At 45.2% G+C, this 27,566-nt stretch overlaps 1 protein-coding gene and 1 long non-coding RNA gene across 3 annotated transcripts in view; one reads left to right on the forward strand and one right to left on the reverse strand.

The window, feature by feature from the left end:
- LOC307209425 lies at positions 1-5,685 on the forward strand. The gene is made up of 3 exons (XR_013835577.1): positions 1-572; positions 1,073-2,222; positions 5,553-5,685. It is a non-coding gene; the product is annotated as an uncharacterized lncRNA (long non-coding RNA).
- The window catches only part of MST1 (macrophage stimulating 1), a 24,266-nt gene continuing 976 nt past the window's right edge, over positions 4,277-27,566 (reverse strand). Inside the window, exons 2-18 of one of the 2 annotated variants that reach the window (XM_079964427.1) lie at positions 26,624-26,756; positions 25,913-26,025; positions 25,317-25,431; positions 24,336-24,472; positions 22,459-22,579; positions 21,652-21,770; positions 16,209-16,368; positions 15,931-16,061; positions 14,943-15,045; positions 13,940-14,076; positions 12,046-12,081; positions 11,752-11,863; positions 11,353-11,430; positions 9,907-10,053; positions 7,667-7,773; positions 5,671-5,810; positions 4,277-5,281 (exon numbers count right to left, since the gene is read on the reverse strand). In XM_079964427.1, the coding sequence (XP_079820553.1) occupies positions 5,120-5,281; positions 5,671-5,810; positions 7,667-7,773; positions 9,907-10,053; positions 11,353-11,430; positions 11,752-11,863; positions 12,046-12,081; positions 13,940-14,076; positions 14,943-15,045; positions 15,931-16,061; positions 16,209-16,368; positions 21,652-21,770; positions 22,459-22,579; positions 24,336-24,472; positions 25,317-25,431; positions 25,913-26,025; positions 26,624-26,756 (2,051 nt within the window). In that variant the 3' untranslated portion in view covers positions 4,277-5,119. Of the gene's footprint in view, positions 5,282-5,670; positions 5,811-7,666; positions 7,774-9,906; positions 10,054-11,352; positions 11,431-11,751; positions 11,864-12,045; positions 12,082-13,939; positions 14,077-14,942; positions 15,046-15,930; positions 16,062-16,208; positions 16,372-21,651; positions 21,771-22,458; positions 22,580-24,335; positions 24,473-25,316; positions 25,432-25,912; positions 26,026-26,623; positions 26,757-27,566 lie in introns of both variants that reach the window. The other variant, XM_079964426.1, reaches the window with a different exon arrangement.

Consider the following 27,566-nt stretch of genomic DNA (forward strand, 5'->3'; position numbering starts at 1 on the left):
TACAAGATATAATTAGGCTTTTATTTTACATCATGTAAAAACAAATAAGAATGGTGAAGAGACTCAAGGCTAGCACATTTATGCATGTTGTCCTGGAGTTGCCAGTACAAATATACGTCTGGGTGTGGGCAATCGTAAAAAAAATAAGGTCAGAAGGAAATGAAAAGTGTAAAACTTCAGCCAATGATAATTACATAGTTAACAGTGGTAATTTCCAAAACCGTTTTTTAAATGTGGATATCATGGCACCGTTAAGCACATGGAATGTGCAAGGAGTTCTTTGTGTCAGTTCAGTTCACAAATGATATTGGTGAAAACTCCTGATGTATTGTAATTCAGTGGTTTCATGTCTCAATGTCTCTTTTGAAGTTCCTTTGCTGCAGGATAGCTATTTTCAGGTTATTTACACAGTGTCCTAGGACCTAGAAGGTTTCAGTGTTCTGCCACTTCCTTTTGAATATTGAGATTTCTGACATCAGATTTTTGTCCATTTTGTATTTTGTGGCTCATTCCTCCTCTATAGAAAGCAAAAGGGCAGTGCTGGCAGATGATGGCAGACATCATGTTGGAAGGTGAGCAGGTGAACAATCCCCTGAGGTTTGGGATGGCATCATTAATCCTGAAACAGTTTTCCCAGAGTAAGTCTGTGGACAGCGGCTGCATTCCCCATCTCCATAGCCCTGTCATGGGCATGTTGTTCCTTGGGAAGAGCTGTTTTGGATCAGGAGATGTCTGTAAGGATGTATAAGTCAACAGCCAAGGCGTGTGAGAGGGAAGTGTCATTCTCCAGACTTGGGTGTCGATAACTGATGAAATGTGTGAGTGGTTTCATTTGGGGGCTGTAAGTGGCATCTGCTTTGTTTTGCTGTATTAGATGAGCCTTGTACTTTGAGGAATGCCTGGTGTAAGTTGTTCAGCAGTGAGTCCTTATCCCGTGATCCTGAAGAGATGTAGCAGGCTTCATTTTAAGAAAGTAGCTGCCCTGCGGAGGGGGTGGGGAGAGAAGGCTGGTTGTGACTGTGGCAAGGAGGGCAAGGGACTTTAACCATTAATCCTTCCTTTTCCCGATCAGAATCGCAGTGGCAGGATAGCACTGACTGGAACCAAGAGGGGCTTTCCCAGCATTGCAAATAGCAGCCATGGTAGGAGCAGGACAATGCTGATTGAAAACATGAGAGCAAACAAAGTGTTACAGTCCTTTCTCCACTTCACACCCTATGCTTGACCAGGCTTGGGCCCCCTGAGCCAGCTCTTTTTACAAAATGCAACATCTAAGAATTATGAAGGCTTTGCTCTTGGAAGCATCCTGGCAGCTGCCTGCTTGAGCTTAGGATTCACCGACACCAGGAGGGCAGCCTGCACAGGGGAGTACGACATTATAACTGTTAAACACACTGAAGTAGCATATATGTTTTTTCCAGCTTGTCCAGTTATAAACAAAGTCTCTGCCACATAAAAAAAATGGAAAGAATCAGGAGGAAGAGCACTGTTCCAGCTGCCTTGACGTGGGCTTCTGTTTGAGGGCTCCTAAATTTGGATTCTTTACCTGTCATCTGGCAGACATGCCTACAGAGCGAGGTTACAACCAGGATGGAGCAAAGGAAAACTATAAGAAAGGGACAGACAGTATGACCAATTAGAAGCAAGCCTTCAAGAAAGCAGTCAAGCTTATTCTCCGTCTTCCCTTGTGTCATGTTTGCATTGTTGACTGTTGCATTGCTCATGAGAGAATTGCATTGCTCATTTTGAATTGCAGTGAAGGACGCTAGAAACGTGATGACAAGAGAGCCCCCAAGAAGCCAGGGCACCAGGCACGATATCCTCAGCTTGCACCACAGGAAGAGGCAGTGGGTGCTGTTCACTATCTTGACGCAATAGAAGACACAGAGCCAGGCAATGACCCAGAGTCGGGAGAATAGGCCAAAGGCTAAAAAGTAGAAATATACGCCAAATATTATGCCTTCGCGGGTGCCAGACTTTAACCCGTATCTAATTAAAAATGCAGTCAGAGTAAGTGTGAAGAAGATATTGCACGTACCCATGGATAGAATAAGTTGCTCCCTAGCCGCGAGGGTCTTGCATTTAGCCCATTCAATGACTATCACTGCAACTACAAAGCCATTGGAGACGAGCCCACTGAGGGCCAAGTCAATTAAAGCCACCAGAAAGGTAATGATCTGGGAAGAAGGCATCTCTCCGGATCCTTTCAGACTGCTGGACAGGTAAGACTTTCAGCAACCAAAATTGTTGCGCTAAAGTGGAGAGTGTGAGTGAGTTAGCAGGGCTGCGGCATACTTTTAAATAGGCTGGGGACCATGCAAACGAACCATGTGCCGGACTATGTAAATGAATGGGATTTTCAGGCTCCTCCTTTCCTTACTGCTTCTATCTCACATAGTGGTGTTGATACACTATACCAAAGGGCCTCCTGCCAAAGTTGTCTTGAGGGTGGTACTCCTTTTGGGTGGTTTTGCGAATAAGAAAGATAGTGGCCCAGACTCTACTACTCAGGCAATAAATGGCAGGAGCTGGAAATTCTGCTGCTGGCACCTGGAAGAAACCACCTTGCCTTCAGACTCTCTTCAGCCCACACTTTTTATTGGTTCCACTTTAAAAGCAAGTTCTATTTCCTTAACAGTAAGTTAATTTGCGTCTCCAAACTAAAAGCCTTATGCAGTCCTTTGTAGCTGGTCATTCCTTTCGTAGCTGCTCATTTCTCCACCCCAACACACTATTTCTTCTTTAAAAACAGATACAAGATTCTTAATACAAGATCAAAATCCAGCATGTGACAATCAAAATAGAAGTTAGTTCAGAGATCCACCACCACTCATTTACTCATTGCACAGTATACCTTTCTGCTGCTGCTTAAATCCACACCAGCACCACACCCATCCAAAGCTTATTCATAATGGAGTTTCTAATACTGTCAGATATCTTTGTTTTATTTTGCAAAAAGACCTCATTGCCTGTGTCATTCAGATTAACATTTTTGACTGTGCTCAAGGTTGTTGTTGCTGCTATGCCAAAGATCTGAACTTTTGAGGAGGTGGAAATCAGTGCTGTTCACAATCTTGATACAATGGAAGAAACACAAAGCCAGGCAATTACCCAGAGATGGCAAACATGTATATATATTTGATGAAACACCCATGTATACTGCCCAATCCTATTCATGCTTGGAATTTAATCCTAGTATATTCAATGGGCTTTTTCTAAGGCAAGGGCAGATAAGATTGATCAGTTTACCAGTCAAATCATGATAGGGTTTTGTTTCTTTGGTGTATTAAAAAAGCACAGATTTGCTTGTTGCTGTTTTCCAAAACAGGAAATGCAAAGATGTGTCTTTTATTTAGCACAGTGGTAACTGTATCTGTTTTCCATCTCCGATGGTTCCTCATCGTCCTGGGGGAAAAGTGACAAATGAGGTGCCACAGGGTTCTGTCCTGGGCCGATTATTGTTGTTCAACGTCTTTATGAATTACTTGGAGAAAGGCATTGAGGGGGTGCTCATCAAATCTGCAGGTGACACCAAACTGGGAGGGGAAACTAAAAGACAGAATTTGGATTCAAAATGACCACAACATATTGGAGAACTGAGCCCAAACTAATACAATGAATTTCAATAGGGACAAATGTAAGGTTCTGCCCTTAGGCAAGAAGAGCCAGCTGCACAAATATAAAATGGGGGTTGTGGGCTTGAGCCCCACATTGGACAAAAGATTCCTGCATTGCAGGAGGTTAGACTAGATGACCCACGTAGTCCCTTCCAACTCTACAATTCTATGAATATACAGTATGTGTAAATAACCATATATCATAAAGACACCACAGTCTCCACTGTGCCTCATTACCAAAAGGAAACATGAACCCTGAGTAAGTGCCTGGAACCCTGGTAATCTTGCATCACTTGGAGATTAGGGTGGTATGCAACTATACTATACTATACTATACTATACTATACTATACTATACTATACTATACTATACTATACTTAGAGCCTTTTTTCCATTGGAAAAGTAAGTTACTTTGTGAGTTCCCAGGCACTGATAAGGTCAGCCATGCATTGAGCTTCAACAATGTTAGAGCATCATGCTTTGCATTAAGTATTGCCTGTACTCTGTTATTAATAGTTTCAGAGGAACTTTGAACTGTTTGTTCAAATTCAGAGTCAGGACTTAAAAAGAGGATTTCATTAATGGTTAAAAAAAATTAGGTTACACAAAGCCTGAATAATGAAGCTTTCTTTCAGCCAATGAATTCTGACAAAAAGGAATGAATTTTTACTATTAATTTATTACAAAGTTCTTTTTTAATGACATAATAATAATACCAACAATATGGAAACTTATTTTGTAACAAGAAAGACAGACAGATGGAAGTTCTTAGGAAACCCGGTGCCTTGCTTAGTGGGGGATGCAGTGACATGGAGCCTGCGGTGTGGCCTCAGCCTATATGACAGTCCCTGGGAAGGAGAGAGGGAACCTTCCATCAAAGAGATGAGAAAGTGTGTAAAAGAGCTACTGCAATGGGGTTGCTGCTGGAGAGAGCATGACACCAATATTATTTGTTCAAACCTTCTGTGTGTTTCTGTATGGAAGGTACATAACCAATGTAAAAGCCTGACTTGAAATGATTTTTAAATTAAATACACCTGGGATAGCTCAGGTTGTAGAGCACGAGACTCTGAATCTCAGGGTTGTGTGTTTGAGCCCCACATTGGGCAAAAAGATTCCTGCATTGGACTAGATGATCCTTGTGGTCCCTCCCGACTCTACAAGTCTGTGATACATGGGATTGTGCTGTGATGCATTCAAACAAATTACTACTGTATCAGTTTGGTGGTGTTTTGTTCTATTGATATACCTGTGATTCCATGATGACAGCTATTCCTGTAGAAGGAGAAGAAAAGTGTGTCTGGGTTATGGCAGCATTTGTTTCAAAAGCATCGCCTGTGTGTTCCAAAAGGGCAGGCTCAGCACAATGTTCCCCCAAAGTTCACAGCCTGGCTTGGAAAATGTCCCCCCATTTGGCAACACTGATCCTTATTAAAGGACCTCAAGGATGGTGATTGTGGAGGAAGGAAGACTTCATGATGAGTTGGTTCCAGCCACACAGCTCAGCTCAACTTCATTACTTTGTTGATCCAGTCAACATAAAGGGAGACACGGATGAAGGTGGCAGGCTTCTCTTTGTGAGCGCAAACACGGTTGGGGGTGATCACACCTTCCAACACCCAGCAGTCATGAGTCAAGCAAGCCAAGGGGCCTCCAAAGTCACGCTGCAGGTGTGAAGCAGAGAACAAAAGACAAATTCAGTTCAAACAAAACATGGCTCGGTGCCTATAGGGCAGAGCAACACCATCAAGGCACAAGAGGTGGTTTTTCTTCTTCCTAGAATCTGCTCAAGTATTTATGTCTCCCCTTTCCCTGTCATGAGTTCCTTTCTTTGTGGATCCCCTCATCCACTTCTTCCCTCAGAGGACTGTTTCCTGGTACTGATCTTAACCTTTCTAGCCTTTTCCTAACCCTGTCTTCCTTCCCTCTCTGCAGGTCCCTCCTTCTCTTGGGAATCTACATGAGAAGCAGAAGGGGGATATGTGTCTCACTTCACATATCAGGGCACTCAAAGCAGCTCAGTTCAGCCCCTCACATACCCTGCCTTGCTTACCTCACAGGCTCCCACAGGTACGTTCAAGGGTGCTGTACACAATTCACTCTCCTTCACACGGCCTCGAAGAGCCACATTGCAGTCTTGGTTGCTCATGATTGGCAGCTTGGCCACATTGAGGACATTTTCATTACCAGTTCCTGCATGGGAAGCAGAATCAGAGGCTTAGGATCAACGGTTGGGGGTCACCCTGAGGGTGAGGGCAGTATCCCCGCCAAAAAAAAACTTTGTTTATGGCTTGCAACCTGGGTGGGTGGGGGAGTGTGGAGTGTGGAAGGAAAATTAGTGTGGAAGGAAAATTATTGGCTGCCTGTTTGGCTTCAGACCTATGATAATGTTGGGTATAAGACTCCTGTTGGTGAGAGCTAGTCTAGGAGTGTCTGAACTACCCCAAGTGAGAGATGGGGGCAGGCTCCCTGGATGCTTGAAGAGTCTCTCAGAACCACACTATGGGATGCAGGTATATTATACAATACTTTTTATTTCTGTGTTTGGCAATAGTCTAATTTTAAGGTGTTAACCTAATTTTAACTTTTGTACCGTTTTATACAGAATTATGGTGCTGGAGGAGACTCTTGAGAGTCCTATGGACTGCAAGAAGATCAAACCTCTCCATTCTGAAGGAAATCAGCCCTGAGTGCTCACTGGAAGGACAGATTGTGAAGCTGAGGCTCCAGTACTTTGGCCACCTCATGAGAAGAGAAGACTCCCTGGAGAAGACCCTGATGTTGGGAAAGATGGAGGGCACAAGGAGAAGGGGGCGACAGAGGATGAGATGGTTGGATAGTGTTTTCGAGGTTACCAGCATGAGTCTGACCAAGCTGCGGGGTGCAGTGGAGGAGAGAAGTGCCTGGCGTTCTCTGGTCCATGGGGTCACGAAGAGTCGGACACGACTAAACGACTAAACAACAACAACAACATACAATGATGACTTTTTGTACTTATTTACTGATATTATGGTTGTTTCTAATAATATTGCTCATTTGATATGCTGTGAGCCACTCTGGGCACAATCTCCTGGAAAAGTGGCATACAGATCAACAAATGGTGGTGAGGATGAACTGGCTTAGGCAACCTCCTGTATAGCTGGACCATGTCATGAGGGGCACACACTGTGAGTCAGGGTCAGTGAGTGGGTCCAGCATGCATCAAAGTTTTTTATTCAACTGGGGAACATAAGCTCAGCAGCTGATGTGGCAGAAGGAAGGAAAGTGAGAATAGACGGAATTAGAGAGTAGCCACTAAAGAAGTTCCTGGCAAATTGGAAGAGTGAGTGGCTGCCAGACCATGATTCTGTTTAGAGAATTGAAATGTGTGGTGTGTGGGGTTGCCTTTCAGAAAAGTTCAGAAACTGCAGTTGGCCCAATACAAGACTACAATATTGCTAACTTGGACTGAGTGATTCAGTCATATTGCTCCAGAATTTCGTTAGCTGCTCTAGTTCTCAGACCATTTCCAGTCTCAATTCAAAGCGCCCGTATTAACCTTCAAAGTGCTTAATGGCTTAGGACCAGGTCAGATCAAAGATGGCCTCCTTCCACATTTATATACCTGGACCTTGAATGTTCTTCAGTGGCCTTTCTTCAGGTGCCCCCACCAAGTGAAGCAAGAGGGCAGACTGCCTGGGGGAGGGGACTCCACAATGGTAGCACTCGGTTGTGAAGTGCCCTTCCCAAAGAGACTCACCTGGTACCTTTTATCCGATAATTTAAGCACCAGATAAACACTTAAAACAAATTCCCAAATCTGAGGTTTTAGTGTCCTGAACCACTATTTATGTGCTGTGTATTTTAATTATCTGCTTCTATTATTATTTTAATATTGTTATGCTGCACACTCTTGTTTCAATGATACAAAATAAAAGAGAAGGAAAAAAAAAAACAATGAGTCACCCAGATAACAATCTTACTGAGTGGCCTTGTATAAATACAGTAAATAAATTTAAAAATCATCTACCCACCAATTGTTCCCCAATACCCTTTTTCTGAGACTGTACCTCTGGTGTCTCCCCATCCTGCAATCTCACATACGGTGTTCGCAGGCACAATGTAACGCTCAGGGGGAAGACAGATCAGTGCCACACGCTGATTCAGAATTGCTGGCCTTCAGAAAGAAAGAAAGAGGCTATAAAACCACCAATATTCAAATAAGAGAGCCAAGATAATACCACTGCAAGTTGCTGGCTGTGCCAGCGTCATGCCTGTGGCCGGCTGCTCATGCAACTACAACGCTTACCGAACTTTTCCATGTATAAGCTAGGTTTTTTTTACTTTAAAATAAGGTTAAAAATCTGGGGGCGTCTTATACACGGATAGTGCATATGCCCATTTTCTGAATTTGGGGTCCCCAAAAGTAGGGGGAGTCTTATACATGGGGGCGTCTTATACACGGAAAAATACGGTCATTCTGTGTGTGTGGCAATAGCTTCTACACATAGCTATGAGCAGGGAGCAGATCCTGTAGGAGATGTCGTTGGGCTCCAGCTCCCATTAGCCACAGCTAGCATGACCAATGGTCAGGGATGCTGGAAACTACAGTCTGACCACTTCTGGAGGGCCATTCCTGGGTCAGGTCCATTCTGATTTAGGTTGGTTCAGTTTCTGAGTTAGGAGGATATTCAAAAGTTATCAGTAGAGGCAAAGTAGGGTTGGCTAGCCTTTCAAGAGGGGTGATGTAAGTAAGATTCCTACTTCTGGCAAGGGCTGTTGATGACCAGTGAAGTCCCTTCTGTTGTGTTTCCATTATTGCATGGCATAAGAGCTTTGAGATATGGAGACAACCACACAACTCACTGAAATCCACTACAGGTGAGAATTACAATCCCATTTCCCTGGAACTCCCCGGGGAAGAGGAGTCTCAGAATTTGGCTTCCAGGAGAACATCACGGTTGCTAGGTCCAGGAAAGGGAGGTGCCTGTCAATCAGGCAGAGGAGAAACAACATCCTCAAAACCTAAAACTGCTGCTGAATTTAGCTTTGTCCTGGATATCCTGTCCCACCTGTTAAACACTCCTGTTGAAATCCATCCATCACATCACATCACTTTATCTTTCTCATCTGCCAACTCCCTGTTGCACATATCACTGCCCTCACAGACTGCTCCCCTGAAGGCTATAGTTCTCCATAGAATGAACCACAGGAGTAGAATTCTAGCTGAAGAACAGAAGATGGTGTCCCAACTTCCAAGGTGGTAGGAGGCACTCTACACTTGAGCCATCATTTAGTGTTATGCACCTAGGCCAAGAGGCAAGCCAAACAAAAAAAAAATATTGGCGTCTACTATAATAATAGTGTCTATATCTTTTGATGTAATAATAAAAAATTATCTGCTTTCTGTTAACCTAACACAAAAAGGAGCATAGGAAGCTGCCTTATACTGAACCAGACCTTTGGCCTATGTAGCTCAGTTCTGTCTGCTTCAACTGGCAATGGGGTTCCAGACTGGAGTCATCCCAGCCCTATAGGGAGATGCCTGGGATTGAACCATGCATGCAGAACAGATGGCCCATCACTAAGCTATGGCCCTGCCCCTGCCCCTATTTAAAATAAAGGTTAAATGCCAAGGCCCCAAGATAAGAACAACTAGGCTGGCTGGTCCCCCAACCCCAGATTGGGCTGTGGAATTGCACTGGCAGGTAAGGAACACCCTCAGTCTTCCATGCACTTCTCAGTCCCACCTCACTGTGCTGAATGTGTGCATTTATGGGGGGTGACGGTCATCATTCCTTTTCCAAGACTTGAAGATTTCACAGCATCCAGTTGGACTCTCCAATGTCAATGAGGGTGGTCTTCTCAAGAACCAGTGTACACATATTCAAGAATGTGCAAGTGCAATGGGTAAATAGGAGCAATCCACATCGTCAGACAGAGCTGTGGAACCTCAGGCCCTGGAATGATATCTAGGCCTCTCTATCTGACCTCTCTGCAGTTCACACACACTCATTGGCCCTGCATCACACCACAGGTGTTTTTGCCTGCCTAGAATGTGTCATTGAATTCTGAGGGTGCCTCTTGCTTGTCTGGATAGGTGTGTGTAGAAAGTAGCCAGCTGTACAAAGATAGAATTTACATTTGTTGCTCTGCCCACTTTTGCCTCTGGAACTGTTTACCATTGGCACATTGCCAGGAAAGGGATGCAGGCTGAAAAACATTCCTCACCCCTGTTTTTAGGATACAAAACATGGAAGCCACATCCATTCTGTAGTAGACACAGAGCCCATCTCCAAAAGGCACTCACCTCTCCAGTTTCAGCATCACCAGAAGAGACTCGGAGGGGCCACACACAATCTTGGAGATGGGAATGGCCTGTTTCTCAGGGTCGTTGGGACCAGGGTTCCTAAAGAGTGTCCCAAGCCAGACTTGATAACCAGACAAGTCAGCTTCACTGCCAATAAGAGGAACACAGTTATCATAGGGGTCCAAAGACTGCAATCCTAAGTGGCAGCTTCCCTACTTGAGCTCCTTTATAAGTGTGTTATGACTGCACAAAGGAGAGGGCTTCTTTGGTGTTAGCATGCCAACTCTGGAACATTCTCCTCAGGTAGGCTTGACTGGCTTTGACATTACTGTCGTATCTCGGCTCCTGAACACCTTGGGCGTCGAACATTCTGGTTCCCAAACAATCAAAAACCAGAAGTGAGTGTTCCAGTTTTCGAACTTTTTTTTGGAAGCTGAACGTCCGGTGCAGCTTCCACTATTGTTTCCAACGTGCCTGAGCAATTGGGAACCAATCAGAAGCTGCGCCTTGGTTTCCAAACTTTTCAGAAGTTGAATGGACTTCCGGAACGGATTCCATTCGACTTCTAAAGTACATCTGTATAGCCTTTCTGGTACTGGGTTACGATGCTCTTGTCTTTTCAGACATTTTACATTTGTTTATAGTTTACTTTTTGGGTTTAGTTGTTGCTAACAGAGGTCACAGCAAAGGCATATTAAGACAAGCCGTACTTTAAAAAAAAAATGCAGTTTGCAGCTTCCACCTTTGAAAGTGAACTTGAACTGGATTTACATTTCCTGAATGCAACTCTGGGACAGGAACTGAAGCTGCTATTGACTGAGTGCTTTAAATGAGCTGTGCTAGCTCAGCCTCTGCAAACCACGTGCCCTTTGGATATTTTGGACTACAACTCCCCTCAGCCCTAGCCAGCATGGCTGACCAGAGATGTAGTCTGAATCATAAAGAGTTGGGGAAAGCTTAGCTAGGGTGTTTCTTTACCCATGGCATTCCTCCCCCCCCCCTTTTGCAGAGGCTATTTTCATCTAGGATAAATGACTGGCCAACAGTCAATTGTTTCAGCAAGGCAGCTCTTCAGCAGTTTCCTGTGCAGTATCAGGAATTAGGCTCTGCCACAAAACATTACAGTGGTACCTCGGCTTAAGAACTTAATTCATTCCAGAGGTCCGTTCTTAACCTGAAACTGTTCTTAACCTGAGGTACCACTTTAGCTAATGGGGCCTCCCACTGTTGCTGTGCTGCCAGAGCACAGTTTCTGTTCTCATCCTGAAGCAAAGTTCTTAACCCAAGGTACTATTTCTGGGTTAGCGGAGTCTGTAACCTGAAGCATATGTAACCATGTAACCTGAAGTGTATGTAACCCGGGGTACTACTGTACTGCCTTTCACAAGGGGCAGCAGAAGGAGATAGTTTAGGAAACGTCAGAGAAAAGCCAGATAAAATGCTTACCAGGAAGAGAAGCACTGGCGTGTGCTAATGACCCACTGCTCATTCACCAACGATCCTCCACAGAAATGGACTAATTCCCTGTAAGACATATAATACACAAAAACCCGATCAGCTTGCCAGCCAGTTGCTGAGAACTTTCCCTTTTGCAGTGCTTTCATTGCTTGGAACACACAGTGAGAGATGAGTAACAAAGACGAAGGATAAATGAAATGAGGCGGTATCACAGGACTGAAATCTCCCCTTGAAGCCATTGGATCACTGAGGTGGCTCTTTTCCCATCAGTGCTTCCTGCTGGACAGATTCACTCTGATTTCTTCCCCATAGCAGAGGAGTCCAGACCATTGAAAACTTTTCATCTTCCTTATGGAACTCCACCACCAGCATTCGTATATTTCTCACCGATTGCGGATGCTGACCGTCCAAGGCGAATTCCCAGGTCTCCCGCCCACAATACGAGCCCGAAGCTGCACTCGTTCGTCCCTCCTGCCACATTGGTCAAAGACCATGTTATCTGCAACCAGGAATGTGAGAGCGAAGTCAGGCACAATTCTCTCGGTGGTTAAAAGCAAAACAAGAGATTTCAACTTCCAAAGCTTGTTGGCAAAGTCCAGGTTCCCCAGCCCAGCTGCACTCCCTTCTCATCAGAACTGCCTCCTTCCCAACTGTCACAGGCATCAGGCACAGGAGACTTACCCGGGTTCAGCAAGTTGGACAGCTTATTATCACCGGCTAAAAAGAGGAAACATAGGGCTGGTTTACATGTGCAAACACAACACTTGCTTTCTGTACACCATTTGATTACTATATACTTCAGGGCTGGTGAACCTGCAGGCCAAATCTATCCTGCCAAGTCTCTGCAGGTGGCCTGCCAGCCCTCAGTAAAACTGGATGCCCCATCTCAACTCTATGCAAGAACAGGGCAATTTTAATCTACTCATACTTAGGAATAGACCACACTCATCCCCATCACAGCACTGGGCTGAGAGAAGAAGTTAAATCCTTCAAAGACAGAGGTCCTCTGGCTGGGACGGGACGATATGGGATTGAGGGGGCAACTCCCATCTCTTGCGGGGGTGCAATTAGTGCCAGCACCGTCCGTTAAGAGTTTGGGTGTAATCTTCGATACCTCCCTCTCCATGGAGGCGCAGATTGCAGCTATAACAAAGGCGGCATTTTTTCATCTCCGCCAAGCTAAGCAGTTGGCTCCTTACCTCTCTCGCCCTGACCTAGCCACTGTGATCCATGCGGCGGTCACCTGCAGACTGGATTATTGTAACTCGCTCTACGTGGGGCTGCCCTTGAGACTGACCCAGAAACTCCAGCGGGTGCAGAATGCCGCAGCGAGACTCCTTACGGGGTCTTCGCTGCGAGACCACATTCATCCGGTGCTATACCAGCTGCACTGGCTCCCGGTGGAGTACAGGAGCAGGTTTAAGGTGCTGGTTTTAACCTTCAAAGCCCTATACGGCCTTGGACCCTTGTACCTACGGGACCGCCTCTCCTGGTATGCACCACAGAGGAACTTACGGTCTTCAAATAAAAACATCTTGAAGGTCCCAGGCCACAGAGAGGTTAGGCTGGCCTCAACTAGAGCCAGGGCTTTTTCGGCTGCGGCTCCAACCTGGTGGAACGCTCTGTCACAAGAGACAAGGGCCCTGCAGGACTTGACATCTTTCCGCAGGGCCTGCAAGACAGAGCTGTTCCACCAGGCCTTTGGTCAGGGCGCAGCCTGACTCCCTCCTTGGCAATCTTTACAGGGCCTGCAAGACAGAGCTGTTCCACCAGGCCTTTGGTCAGGGCGCAGCCTGACTCCCTCCTTGGCAATCTTTACAAAACTTTAGTTTATGGTTGCCATCAATTTTGATTTTAATTAATTTTTATAATGTTTTTATAATGTTGCACTGTTTTAGTGTTGTTATCCGCCCTGAGCCCGGCTTTGGCCGGGGAGGGCGGGATAAAAATAAAATTTATTATTATTAATTATTATTATTATTATTATTATTATTATTATTATTATTATTAAATTTCTCCTTGCTGCTGTATGTTGCAATGGGATGATTTGTCCAGCACAGCACTAAGCTGTGGGAAGAGGTTTAATGCTGATCAACTCCGTAATGGAGAAATTGTCCTGCTTCAATGCTAAACTGAGAAGACTGGTTTAACTCTCTCCTCTCAGCCCAGTGCTGTTAACAGGGGGATTTTAATCTCCAACCACATGCAATCTTCTATCACATGTGATCATTTTTGCATGTTTTGGAATGCTGAAACAGAGCAACAGTGTGCTTTACAGGCCTTCTTCAAAACAGGTGTAGGGGGTCAAGCTGGGGTTTAAAACCTGAAATACAGAATGTGTGTGTCAAATGTTATTCCAATATCAAAATGCCCAAGGGGGTTGCTGTGTTGCAGACAAACCTACAAACTAACCAATACAGAACAGGCAAGGTAAGCCAAAGGCTTCACTCCATAGAGCGCACAAAACAGCTGGCAGGGGTCCCAAGTTGCCCACTATTGGTAGAACTGACCAGGACAGGGGGGTCATGTTCATCATGTCATTGGCCTAACTCTCAACATTGGCTCAGAGACTCACCACATGGCTTAATAGCACAGTAATCAAACTGCGTTTTCTGATCCATGGTGTAGCACCAGGGGCCATGGCTGTCATTGTCAGGGTTGCGGCAATAATTTTCTTCAAGATGCACAGTGGGGAACATGACAGGGAAGACCCTAGGAGAAAGAAAGGACAACAATCCCTTCAGCACATGAACACTTGACTGCCGCTTGTTCCCTAAATCCCCAAGACCTATCTGGAAGAATTCCTTGTCATGCAACAGATACCCCACTTTCAGTAATTTGTTGTGGTTGATTCAGACATTTGGGAGCACCTGCATTGAGCAGGTATTTGCATTTCCCAGCATACAAATGACAATATTTATATTGTCGGGGGTGTGCAATTCTTTCCCCACAGCTAGTGATACCATCTCAAATGTAATTGCACAAGCAACATAACATAATGTGCACTAGGCAGAAGGGGTTAATTTTTGTATGTTTTCTTCTTTTCTTTAGAATAAAAGCCAAACTAAGCCACTCAAATGTGGAAGCACCGACTCAGGTAGTTATCCACAATTTTTAAAGTGATAAACACTGGCAAGGCTACAACATCCCACTCCAATATCCCATTTTGTGGAGCTTCTCATTTTATTTTATTTTTCAAATTTAGTTATTTGAGGGCTGTGTGCTCCTTTCTGCAGTGCTAGTACAGATTCCCCCCACAATAAGACAATCCCTCTTCCTCACTGTTGCTACACAGGGGTGTGGTATGGTGCCGAGTGTACTGATTCTGTACCAATACAGTGCTGGCAGGTTCAGGTAACCTGAAACATTAAAAATGACAAAGAAGTGCACTTTATTTTACTTTGTTCTATCCCCCCCCCCATTTATTTTGGGGATGTACAGGGCTTACAGCTTTTGGGAAAGGAATTGATGGCTAGGCCCCAAAATCCGGGGGGCGGGGGGGGGGGGGAGCAGGCTCTTTGCCTTCAGAACTCATATGGATGAGAAATTTTCATTAGGACAGACCATCACATACTCACTGTGGTTTGTGAGGTGACTGCTCTTTCCACTTCTGGCAAGTGATTCCCTTCCGGGTTTTACTAACGGTGCCTCGATATTCGACTCCATTTCCATGGTAACAGTCTGTGAGGACAAATGACCCACTTGAGTGCCATTGCCTACTATACACTTCAATATCATCTCTAACACAGCAAACTGTAAGGATATAAAAACAGCCTGGTGGATCAGGGCAATTATCCAGCTAGTCCAGCCTCCTGTTTTCACAGGGCGTAACCAGATACCTATGAGGAGCCAAGGAAGCCATCCCTGTTGTTGTTGCTGTTGAACCACCCTGAACAATTAATCAGCAAACCTGGCAACCTCACTGTTTACCTGCTAACTCTAGGTCATTTATGAACAAGATAAAAAGCACAGGTCTGGATACTGATCTTGGAGGGACTCCACTTTCTCCATTGGAAGAACTTTTCCATAATTCCCACTCACTGCTTCCTGTTTCTGAACCACTTATTGATCCACAAGAAGACCTCTAAAAAGGAGACTCAGTGTCACGGGCCCCGGTGCCGTTGCTTTGCGAAAGTCAATTGCAACTGAGAGTCAAGTGTCAGCTGGACCACTTCTATCTGTTTGCTTCTTGGCATTTCCAAAGAACTCAGAAAGGTTCGTGAGGCAGGACTTAGCCTTACAGAGGCCATGTTGGTTTGACTTCAGCAAGACTTGCTCTTTTGTATAGTTAAGTGATTTTATGCTTGGTAGCTGTAAACTTGGAAACCTCTATTGCAGCTCTGTCAAACCCTCCAATACCAAATCACATACAAAAGCTTTTTTATGGTGCTATAATATAATATAATATAATATAATATAATATAATAATACAATAATATAATATAATATAATATTTTATATTATATTGGTGCTACTCAGACTTGAATAGAAAGAGAAAAGAAAGAATCGCTGTTGAAAGGATCCCACTCGATCCCAGCTCATCAGACCAGTCCATCCAGCTCTCACCTTCTGTCTGCACATCCTCAGCACAGCGTTTGATTTGCAAGCAAAAGGCTGTCCTCATGTTGGGGAGGCTAGTGAAACACCAAGGGGCCTCTGAGCCATCCGGATTCCGGCAATAATTCTCCTTAAGGCCCCTAGAGATTGCAAGACAGAGTATCAGCAGCTTCCTCACCTGCCCACAGAAGCACCAAAAGACTCCTATCTGGGCTCAACTTGCACCTGGAACTTCTGGGAACTGGGCAAATTCAAGAATCCCTCCATGTTGCTGAATAAGGACCTACTTGCACTCATATTTCTCAGGCAGGAAATGGTGACGGTGAGGCATCTGAGAGTCCCAGCGTTGGCAGGGGATTCCTGTTGCAGTGATGTTCACTTTGCCTCGATAGTCTTCTCCTTTCATTCTGAAGCAGCTGGTTGTAGACGGGAGGTGTCGGCGCTTCTCTACTTCCAGGGGTGGAAAAAGGAAATCAAAGCCACAATTATTTCAAAAACCAATTTTACCATACATCATAAATAAGACAGAAAAAACTGTTATTCTAAAGCAGCAATGCTGCAGCAAGCAAAGGCTCCAGCTGCCAAGTCTGCTGCTTGTGGCTGGAAAGCCAGACAGGATGTATGTGACTGTTGCCATGGAAACAAAGGGGCAGTCCATTCTCCTTATTGAGCACAGGATGTGAGCTCAGTGTGTGTCTTATGACCTGTACAGGATGTACATGGGTGGAGTTTGGAGTTTCTCTCTGTTTGTTGAAGAGAGCGGACATGTTTTCTCTGTACTGAAGGAAAGACAGGAATAAAAGCAATGTAAGATACATTTCTGTCTGTGTCTGATTCCCCTCCCTGGGGATATGCAGGGAGCAGGGAGAAGAGAAGCAGTTGGTGTGTTTTTCTCACAGCCTGAGAAAAATCGCCGGAACGGACCTCGAGTGTTTTTACTGCCGGGAGTCGCCGGAGGGAGGTCAAAAGAATTCAGCCGGTGCCTCGAGAGATAGGCACATACCTCTGACCGAGCCTGAATTCTGACATTGGTAGCAGTTGACGGTTGCTACGATCCATGGGAGTCTGCATCAAGGAGACTGTATTCATCCCTCTCCATGGAAGCCTGAGATGGAAGCTGATTCTCTGCAGCTAGAAGCTGACCAGAAGAAGCTGAAAGCAAAGCTACGGAGCCCAGGTATGAGATTTTCGGGCTTAAGAGTGTGAATGCAGATTGATTAATTCTCTGCTTCATGGGAGCAACGTTTGGGAAAAACAGCTCCGAGAGAGAAGAGTCTGCATTCCAAACATTCCTGTGGTTTTTCCTGTCCAAGGAAAGGAATGTGGTTGCTTAGCAACGCAGGCCAGTTTCAAGATAAGGGCTGGAAGTCAGGCTATGCCCAAAAAGGCAGAAACAGCTCGTGTTTTGACTAGGCCCTTACAAAGGAACTGTTGGAAGGGGACTTTCCAAGCGGCCAGTGTTATTGCTGCCAGGTGCACAGAGTGTAAACAAGCCAGCTATTGGATTTTAGAGGCTTGTGTTTGAGAGTCAATGCAAGGACTCAAAATGGATGCCAAGAAGGGGGGAGGCCTGCCTTCTCCACCCCACTTGACCAGTGACAATTATGCATCTTGGTCTATTAAGATGAAGGCCTTGCTGCAGAATCAGAGACTGTTTGGGGTGATTGAGAACCCCATCCCTGCAGCACCAACGCGTGCTTGGGAGTCACAGGATGTGAAGGCCAGAACCGCTATAATTCTGTGCGTGTCAGACTCTCAGCTTGTTCATATACAAGATTTACAGCACGCGAAAGATGTTTGGGACACGCTGAGAAGGACACATCAGAGAGATGCAGGTTCTTCAGCGTTGCTGTATTTTGAAAAGCTGACTAACCTGAGGCTTGCGCCTGATGGAGATGTTCAAGCGCACCTGACGGAAATGAAATTTCTGCGTCAGCAGATGGTGGAACGCAATTTCCATCTGGATGAGGAAGTGTTTTGCTTCATGGTGATCAACAGCCTGAATCGGACTTACAAAACCGTTGCCAGTCAGCTGGGGTCTCTCCCAGCGCAAGATCTAACGTCGGACAGGGTCTTTGCCGTGGTTCTTTGTGAACATGACAGACTTGCCGCCCTGGAAGTCAAGGACAGGGGGAGGGAAGAACGGAGTTCAGACACCCCCACTGCTGTAGCTACTGGAGGAGACGCCGTAGCTTTGAACGTTGTCCAATGTTTCAATTGTGGGCAGACTGGGCATCTTCAGCGGTACTGCAGGAAGCCACGTCAGAACAAAGGAGCCAAGGGAAGTTCCACGAAGTCTGAGGCGTCAGGCAGAAGTCATGCCAAGTCACAGGCGAAGCCTGCAAAGGCTTTGATGTCCCTAAAAGCCACACCACAAGTGGGGAATTCCTTCGTTTTAGACACGGGAGCGACGGTTCACATGACCCATCGCAGGGATTTGTTTTCGTCGTTTAAGAAGCAAAGCTTCGTTGTACAACAAGCCAACGGTCAAGAGCTGGAAGCCACCGGAACTGGGACTGTGTATCTTAAAAGTCTGAACTTGACTATAAACAATGTTTATTTGGTTCCAGAGTTGAAGTACAATCTGCTCAGCGTTTCGCAGATTGCCAAGAAGGGACTAAAACTGTCCTATGATGATCAACACTGCGAGATCTACAAAGATGGAGAGTTGTATCTTTCTGCCAAAGAGAAAGATGGACTGTATTTGTTGACTTTTGATCAAAGTGATTACATGGAATGTAATTCTTGTGATTCTAACATGATCTCTTTTGCAGGTGTAGCCAAGAAGAACGCCAAGCAGGTCACCTCAAGGGTCGACAAGGCATTTCAGCGGGTGTATGCTGATGTGATTGGTCCTTTAGCACCATCTAGAGGCAATGCAAAGTATTACCTAATATGTGTTGATTCTTTTACAGGTTTTGTCTGGATTTATCTTTTGGAGAGACCGAAAGAAGCCTTAGAAAGGTTTAAAGAGTTTTGTGACAAGGTTAAAAATATGCATGATGCTGACATAGATTGTCTTTGCACAGATGAGAAGCCAATTTTTCTTTTACAGGATTTCCAGAGGTTCCTGAAGAAGAAAGGGATAAGACACAAAATTGCAGCTTCCGAAGAAGCTTGGAACAGATGTGTCTGTGTTAGGGTGAACAAAGAATTGCAAAAGGGAATGGAAGCGCAATTGCTTAGTTCACATCTGCCACATGAGTACTGGGCTGAGTCATTAATGTCATATTGTTACACGTGGTTGAGAAAGGTTTCAAAAGACTTGGGATGTTCTCCTTTTGAGAAACTGTTCCACAGAAAACCTTCTGTTGCCCATTTCAAGGTTTTTGGGTCTCATGTGAGGACAGAAGCTCCGGGTGGAGTAAAGAATGCCAGAGGCATTTTTGTGGGTTATGAAAAGGGTCTCTACAGAGTAATTTTGTCTGAATCTGGTAAGGTGATTCTCACAAAGTTTCTAGAGAGTGCTCCTGAACAGGAGAGAGTGATTGTTCACACATTTCCCACAGGAGATGATGATGATTCTGATGATGATGATGATGAGTTTGATCTTATTGAGTTCAGTAGTACTGATGATGACAGCGATAGCTCAGACAGCTCAGTTGTCACAGTCATTGAGAGGAAATCTCACGTAATGACTAGACCCTCAGAAGAGGAGGATGAACCACTGATTAAGCTTAGTACTGGTTCTCCAGAGAGTTCAGAGGCTGAACCAGAAAGCAGAGAAGAGCAGCACCTCTTACGTAGGTCTGAAAGAGCAACGAAGGGTGTACCACCCAAGAGGTATTCAAAAGAGTTTGCCAACCAAGCTATTGCATGTGTTGCTGTTGTAAACGACCAAGGTCAAATTGAAGCTGTGTCTGAGTCAGAGACAAAGGCACAACAGAGAGTTGCTAACCAAGGTAATGCAGAAGCACTCATTCCTTGGAAGTCACACAACCAGAGAGGTACATTGGTAAAACCAGTGGCGGGTAGTTCCAAGGATGGAACTGAAACAACAGGGGAGTGTTATAAGTATAACAACTGTTTGTTTTCTTCTCTGGATGACGCTTTGCTCGCAGCACGCATTGATACTTTAGGGGGAGTATGTTATTCTAAAGCAGCAATGCTGCAGCAAGCAAAGGCTCCAGCTGCCAAGTCTGCTGCTTGTGGCTGGAAAGCCAGACAGGATGTATGTGACTGTTGCCATGGAAACAAAGGGGCAGTCCATTCTCCTTATTGAGCACAGGATGTGAGCTCAGTGTGTGTCTTATGACCTGTACAGGATGTACATGGGTGGAGTTTGGAGTTTCTCTCTGTTTGTTGAAGAGAGCGGACATGTTTTCTCTGTACTGAAGGAAAGACAGGAATAAAAGCAATGTAAGATACATTTCTGTCTGTGTCTGATTCCCCTCCCTGGGGATATGCAGGGAGCAGGGAGAAGAGAAGCAGTTGGTGTGTTTTTCTCACAGCCTGAGAAAAATCGCCGGAACGGACCTCGAGTGTTTTTACTGCCGGGAGTCGCCGGAGGGAGGTCAAAAGAATTCAGCCGGTGCCTCGAGAGATAGGCACATACCTCTGACCGAGCCTGAATTCTGACAAAAACATAGCTACAAAACTAATTCTAAACACACTTCAAAGGCCTTGTGAAACAAAATTTCAAGTTACTCATTTGTGGGGGAGGGTTGCAGCTGAAATTTCAAAACTGATATTTTATGTATGTGCTTACATTCTGGATGTTTTTTAAATTAATGATGATCAGTTTCAGAATTGATTTTTAGACTTTCAAGACAGCATTATACAGACTTCACAGCAAAATGCAGATTTGTGTGCATCACCAGTTTTGGGAGTGGAAGTTTTGGGGTCAGAGGTCGCGTGCATCAGGTAGATGCTGAGGTGAAGATAAATGGGAATTTTTCACCTTGGGCACCTGTGCATATTTAACCACCTATAGCTGAGTCCCTGCTAAGTGGATTTAGGATTGTTCAGTGTGAGTTTCTACGGACATTTGCACACTCCCCTTGAGAACAAAGCTCATTGTCACTGGCTCTTGTGTGGACCTTGGGTTAAAGTGGGCCCAATCTTCTCTATCAAACTGAAAGGGAAAGAGGTGTCTGTTTCTAAATGGCTGCTCTGCCCACTCCCCCCTTTTCATTCCATAAGAACACTTTGTACTCCCTGTCCTCGCACATCAGCAGGTGAAACAAGCCCAAAATTTCTTGGCTCTCAAGTCACTAATAACAGTAGTGGGGACAATGCCACCTCAAAGGGTGAGCAGAAGAGGTAAACCCAGCAGGCAGGGGTCAACCTGCTGATTTTTTCTTAGGAACAGTAGCATACCCTTCAAGATAATACTCTCCCTACTGTTGCTATCAGGTGGACCTTGAAATCAGGGGTGGAGGAAGGGAGGGGCGGTGGGGGCGGGTTGCCCTGGGTGTCACTACTGAGGGAGGTGACAAAATGCCAGGCGGCACTCACCGCTGGGCCTGCAGCACGCCTGAGCCATGCATCTCTCCTGGGAGTGACACAATGGCTTGGGCGCCCGCAGGCTACACACTGCCCCAAGCGGTCCGCCTGCCGCCTCCCCCTCAGTTGTAGGATGGCTGAGTGGGAGGAGGCAAGCAGACTCCTTGGAGGCCCCGTGGAGTGTCCTGCCCTGGCTGGCCCCGCTCATGGGTACAGGGCATACGCATCGCCCCAGGCGCCCAATCGGCCTGCTCCGCCACTGCCTGAAATCTCAGGAGGACTTACTGCATTTCCGAATGTGGCAATATTCTCGCTCCTTAGTTGGATCTGTTGTGTAACACCAAGGACGCTCGGAACTGTCAGGATTACGGCAGTAATTGTCATCTAGGTCTTTATCGGGGTATCTTTAAGCAGCAGGAGAGAGAAGAAGGATGTGTGTGAAACCATGTGCACATTGTTTCTATTTTCACTTGCTCCTACAGCAAACCACGATTTGCACCTCCTGTGGGAAGATAAAAGGACAGCTCCTGCTTCTGTCTCGGTCTGTCCTATTTGAATATGTCCCATCCGATATGCACACATTTCACTGGATGTCAGGACTGGATATACCCCACTCTGAACAAAGGAGAGATGCAAATAGCTTCTCCTTATCAACAAGCACCACGGTGGCTGGTGTAGGCACTTTTTTCCATGGGGGGGGCATGCCCACACCTTTTCCTCTCCTCTTTTAAATGTGGGAACCATTTTGTGCTATGCAGACACTCTACAAAGCAGCCATTTTGTGACCAACAGTATTTTCTCAAAATTCCAAATGCACCCACTGGCCAATTTCTGTTACGGGCCTAGTAGTTCACTGTGAGGCACCAATGTAGCTTGGGGCAGATTCATAGCTGTCAACATTTTCCTTTTTTTAAGGGAAATTCCCTTATTCTGAATAGGATTCCTCGCAAGAAAAGGGAAAAGTTGACAGCTATGGGCAGATTCCCACGTCTGCTAAAAAGCTCCATAACGAGGGGCTCCCCAGTCACTTTATGATGTGAAATGTCCCTACCCTGCCCTTTAATATGTTTCCCAAGGACTGGAACTTAGTACTTGTTTGGCTGGTAAGGGTGCCTGTGAGGGTGCTGCAGGTCCCAGCGTTGGCACTCTCTGCCAGACTCAGTGTGATCCACGAAGCCACGATAGTCCTCCCCATTACATGACAGACACGCAGCTGTAATTCAAAGACAGACAGAGAGTGTCACTGCAGAATAAAGCCTGCTCAAGCCTCACCTGACACCTCAGCTGGAAAGGTGAAGAGAGGACACATTCTGCAAAAGTTACTGGCACGAGCAAACCCCAGAAGACACGAGCAGATGAGCAAAACCTGAGCAAGCAAAGTGTGCCCGAGGCAGCTGGTTTGAGGTATCCTGAAAGGGCAGTAAAATATACTTGGAGTTGCGTAGTGATTTCATGCTCCTTATTGCAGCTCGTAAACAGTGAATGAATTTCCACCGAAAACCTCAGGCTTTACATACATTATTTGCACAATGGGTCCCCTGTGATTGGCTGACTCTGCTTCCCTCCTGGAGCCTGATTGGGCTGCTCCTGCAGGCCTATCGGTGGTTGCATTCTAGAATCCTACCAGCCTAATTGGCTGATTAAATTCCTCCTGAGGCCTGATTGGGCTGCTCCTGCAGGCCAATCAGGTTGTTGCGTTCTAGGGTCCCACCTGCCTATTGTTCTAGGATCCAAGCTCAGTACATAACAGGCAGCAAAAGTGATTGGTAAGTTCTTTAATTTACTACAGCAGGGAAAGGGAAAAGCACTTGTAGGGTTTTCTGCCTCAAGTGCCACAATCAGTTGGCCACCCATGGCTCTTAGGCATGTTGACTTGATCTGTTGCTCCACCTTAGGCAGCAAAATGTCTTGGGCTAGCCTTGTCAGCAAGCACCGATACCAATGCAAGGCAATGTGAACGTACACATAGAAAGAGAAGACACCAGGCAACTTGAGCAGAGGCCAAACAAGCAAGATCAGACAGAGACAAGATATGAGACTCCTGAAACCTAAGCAGATATCAGACAACACAAGCAAAGCAAGCTGACAAGAGCCAGCATGCAGTGAGATGAGAGAGGACACCAGACTGGACATAGGTTGATAACCATCAGTGCCATCTCACACAAATAAACACGCAGAGACACCAGGCAATGCCAGACATCAGACAGAAGCAGGTCTCAGTATCATTGCACCATATTTAACCTTAATGCTTCTTGCATGTTGCTTCAAAATCTGCAGCAGATACCGTACAACTAGCAAGACTAAATTTTGAAGGGGGAATTCACGGTCATCTTCAGTTATAGACAATCAAATTAAAATAACTGGGCAGTGTCCAACTAACGTTTATGCAGAACAGGGCCATTAAAATTAATGGACCTAGCTTAGTCATGATCATTGATTTCAGGAGGTCCACTCTTGAGTAAAATACCACCCATCGTTTGCACAATCACAGCAAGCTGGCGCTGGCCCAGAAAATATGTCCTCCAGATCCACAATATTGTGTTCCCATATGGCAGTCATGGGCTCAGCATAAAGGGGGAACAAAATTCCAGACTAGCTGTTTTCATTACTGACTGAGGAATTCTACCTACTGCTGGGTTAGTGCTAGTCAGAGACAAGACCTTGGGCTAGTTCATGGAGTTAATTAAAAATGATGTTGGAAGAGGCTTCACTTGATTTGAAAATCCCACTGTCTTCTTTCACCTGAAAGGCTACAATATTGGGTCCATTTTTCCAAAATTATTGGAGCATTGAACCTAGCAATACCAGTGCTTCAAATGACATTTTTGCCCTTGAGATGTTTGAAACTGAAACCTCAGTAGTGCAAATGCATATTTGCCAATAATTGTAACTTTGTGAATAATTTTGTGAGATTAGTCAGTGGCTCAGCGAGTGAGTGGTATGCAGGTTTCTCAAGCCAATCTACATACCATTTTCACATTTCTTGATGCCACAGCTTTGGTGCCGGGTTGTAGGGTCAGTTGTGTAGCACCAGGGGCCATGCTCATCATCATCAGGATTTCGGCAATAATTTTCTTCCAAACCATTATATCTTGATGGGGAAAACCTTATAGAACAGAGGCAAACTGTCAGGCTCAGGCAAATGCTCCAAACCAAAAGGATCCTTTTAGCAATTAATCTAGAACTCTCTGCAAAAATCAACCCTCTGTTTTATTCAAACAGAAACCTCAATTTTGAAGCCACAATTAATTAAAACAAAAGTTAAAATACAGTTATACAAGTAATTAAAATACAGTTTGCCCTGACAACAGTCCAGCAATCAGCACAGTCAATCCATTCACTTTCAAAGGCTTGTTTGAATATGAAGGTCTTAACCTGCTGACAGAAGGATAACAAACAACTCCCATCATCTCTGATCATCATGCTGGCTAGGACTGATGGGAGATGGAGTCCAACAACATCTGGAGGGCCACAGGTTCCCTACTCCTGCTCCTGGTCCTGCAATGTTCAACAATGGACATTTCTTAACTCATCTAACACACAAAAGCCCTGGGAAGAAATAATAATAATAATAATAATAATAATAATAATAATAATAATAATAATAATAATGTATTTTTATACCCAACCCATCTGGCTGGATTTCCCCAGCCACTCTGGGTGGCTCCCAACAGAATAATAATAATAATAATAATAATAATAATAATAATAAGGCAACAAAACATCAAACGTTAAAAACTTCCCTAAACAGGGCTGCCTTCAGATGTCTTCTAAAAGTCAGATAGTTGTTTATTTCCTTGACATTTGATGGGAGGGCGTTCCCACAGGACGGGCGCCACTACCAAAGGGTACAGTAGGACCATGTTCTCACTATTTACACTGCACCTGAATTATGTTGTTGTTTTAAGGATTTATATTTCACTCTTACTTCGTCCCTCATAAAGATTTACCTGTGGTCGTGCGGAGTCTTTTTGCCCCAATGTTGACAGGTTTTCCCCTTCTCAGTCACCGACTGGTTCCCTCTGTAGCTTGTCCCATTTCCCATGATGCAGCGCCTTATGTAACCTGCAGAAGGGAGAGATGATAAGTGATGGGAGATACTCCTAAAGCTCATGCACAAAGGCACAGGACATCTGAGCACAGCAGAGCAGTGTAACTGGACTTCTGTCCTTTGATAAATTCCAAGGTGGCATGACACAAGCGGATTAGCATAGAGCAAACGTTAGTTGCCCCCTCATTTTCCCATACTCCACAAAAACATGTGGGGGGTTCTTAATGGGTATTTTAACTCTCAGCCCCCGCCCTGGCCTGCTCCTTGCTGCCCACGGTTGTCTCCCTCTTGACCTGCTTAAGTCAGTGCTCTCACTTACAGCTCACCCAATCATTGAACAACTTTTATTCTCCAAATTGCAGCAGAGTCATTTCTCTGTCTCAAAATAAATACATCTGTTGACTGAGGGCCCCTCCAGAACATATTTCCATTGCACATTTGTGATGATTCCTCACATTCCCCTTCCTTGCAAAGTTCAAGTCCGCGCCATCCTACCTTTTTTCTGGTAGAGGTCATAGTGGACATTCCTCTGCAACTGAGTGTGGGGTGTATTCTGGGTGAAATTCAGCAGCTGACATCGATTACTGTGCAAGTTGTAGTGAAAGGCTCTGGAGGAGCAACACAACAGCAGAATATTCATTGGCCCAGAAAAGCAACCAGAATATCCCATATCCTATTTTGGCATTTGCTTCTATATACAACAGATTCCCAGTTAGCTTCTGCTTTCTATTGTTATGTGAATTCTATCTTGGCCGCCTCCTCATATCTCTGCTAATAATAAGCATAAAGTCTTATTGTGTTCATAAATTATTTTGGCAGTCCTGACAGCAACTATGTATGCTAAGTCAATATTATTCCTATATTCCAGCTGTGAAGGTAGGGATGCTGAAGCTGAGATATCTAGCCTTGGTGGCCTTCAGGAAGCTGCTAAGCCAAAGACCTAGATTTTAATTTTGTTAGATTTCTATCCTGTCTCCCCGCCCCCAACCACCATGGAACCTAAGGCAGTCTACCAGTGATTCTCAAGTGGCCTCCCCATGCAGGCACTGACCACCAGACCCAGACCTGCTGAGCTTTAGCAAGGTGATGGCATTGCGTGCCTTCAGACCACTTCCTGGGACCAAAGGCAGGTCCTTCTGTTCATCCCTGTATGATTCTGTAGCTCCTGTGCCCTTGTGCACCCAGTGTTCTGGCTTTGCCTCTTACCTGCAGTCAAGCCACAAGACACAACCCCGTGCACACTCTTCTAAGGCCTTGGGCTGCTCCGCCCTCTGGTAGGACAAATGGATTAGCTTAGTCGCTTTTAGTTTCTGGAAGTCATTCAGAGGAGAACGCTGGCCTGGAAAGACATTTTTAAAATGCACATTGCTCTGGCCCCTTGAAAAGAATCCAGAATCCAACCAGCTCCAGAAGATGCAGGGCACAATCCAGAGAAACAAGCAAGCAAGCAGGGCTCCTAACACTTAAGATGTGATCACCTAGCAGTTTGTGAAGCCAGGGAGTAAGGGACAGTTTTGGAGCTGGGGATGGAGAAATCTGTCAATTTTGGTTTCCTTCCATTTCTCATTTTTTCCAATCTTAAATTCTGTTCTCATTTACACATTGCTTTACATTTTTTTTAAAAAAAGAAAAAATCATCTGCAAATTTCTCATAATATACAGTTTTGGAAAGCAATTTATCCTGACGTAATATTAATGTTATTTTTGATTAATATGTGCGGGGGTTTGCACACTTTAGTTGAGTACATGCTTTTTTTGCATGCATTAGCTATAGAACTGCATTGCCAAATTCAGACCCACTGAATGTTGGTGATGAATCTGTCAAAGGCTCTTGAGCCCCGCCAAGGGAGAGAGGGAGGCAGAGACACTGCCTAGAAGTTGGGCCAGATTCAACTCAGGTGTTGCTCTAGCCAGAACCAGTGCAACAAGTCCCACCAGCACTATGGGGCTGTTCCCCTCTCTCCTCCCTCCGTGTGCCTCCACGCCCCCTCAAAATCAGCTCTGGTAGGTGAGGGAGTCTGGAGAAGCCCCAAAGCAGGGCATGGAGGGAGGAGAGGAGAGATTGTTCTATCTAGCAAACAGAAATACCTGCACAGATGAAACAACCACCTTAGCACAATTTTGAGTTCTACCCATTGTGTTTGCCCAT

Source organism: Podarcis cretensis, assembly GCF_951804945.1.
Source record: "Podarcis cretensis genome assembly, chromosome: 2".
In the NCBI taxonomy this organism is placed as follows: domain Eukaryota; kingdom Metazoa; phylum Chordata; class Lepidosauria; order Squamata; family Lacertidae; genus Podarcis; species Podarcis cretensis.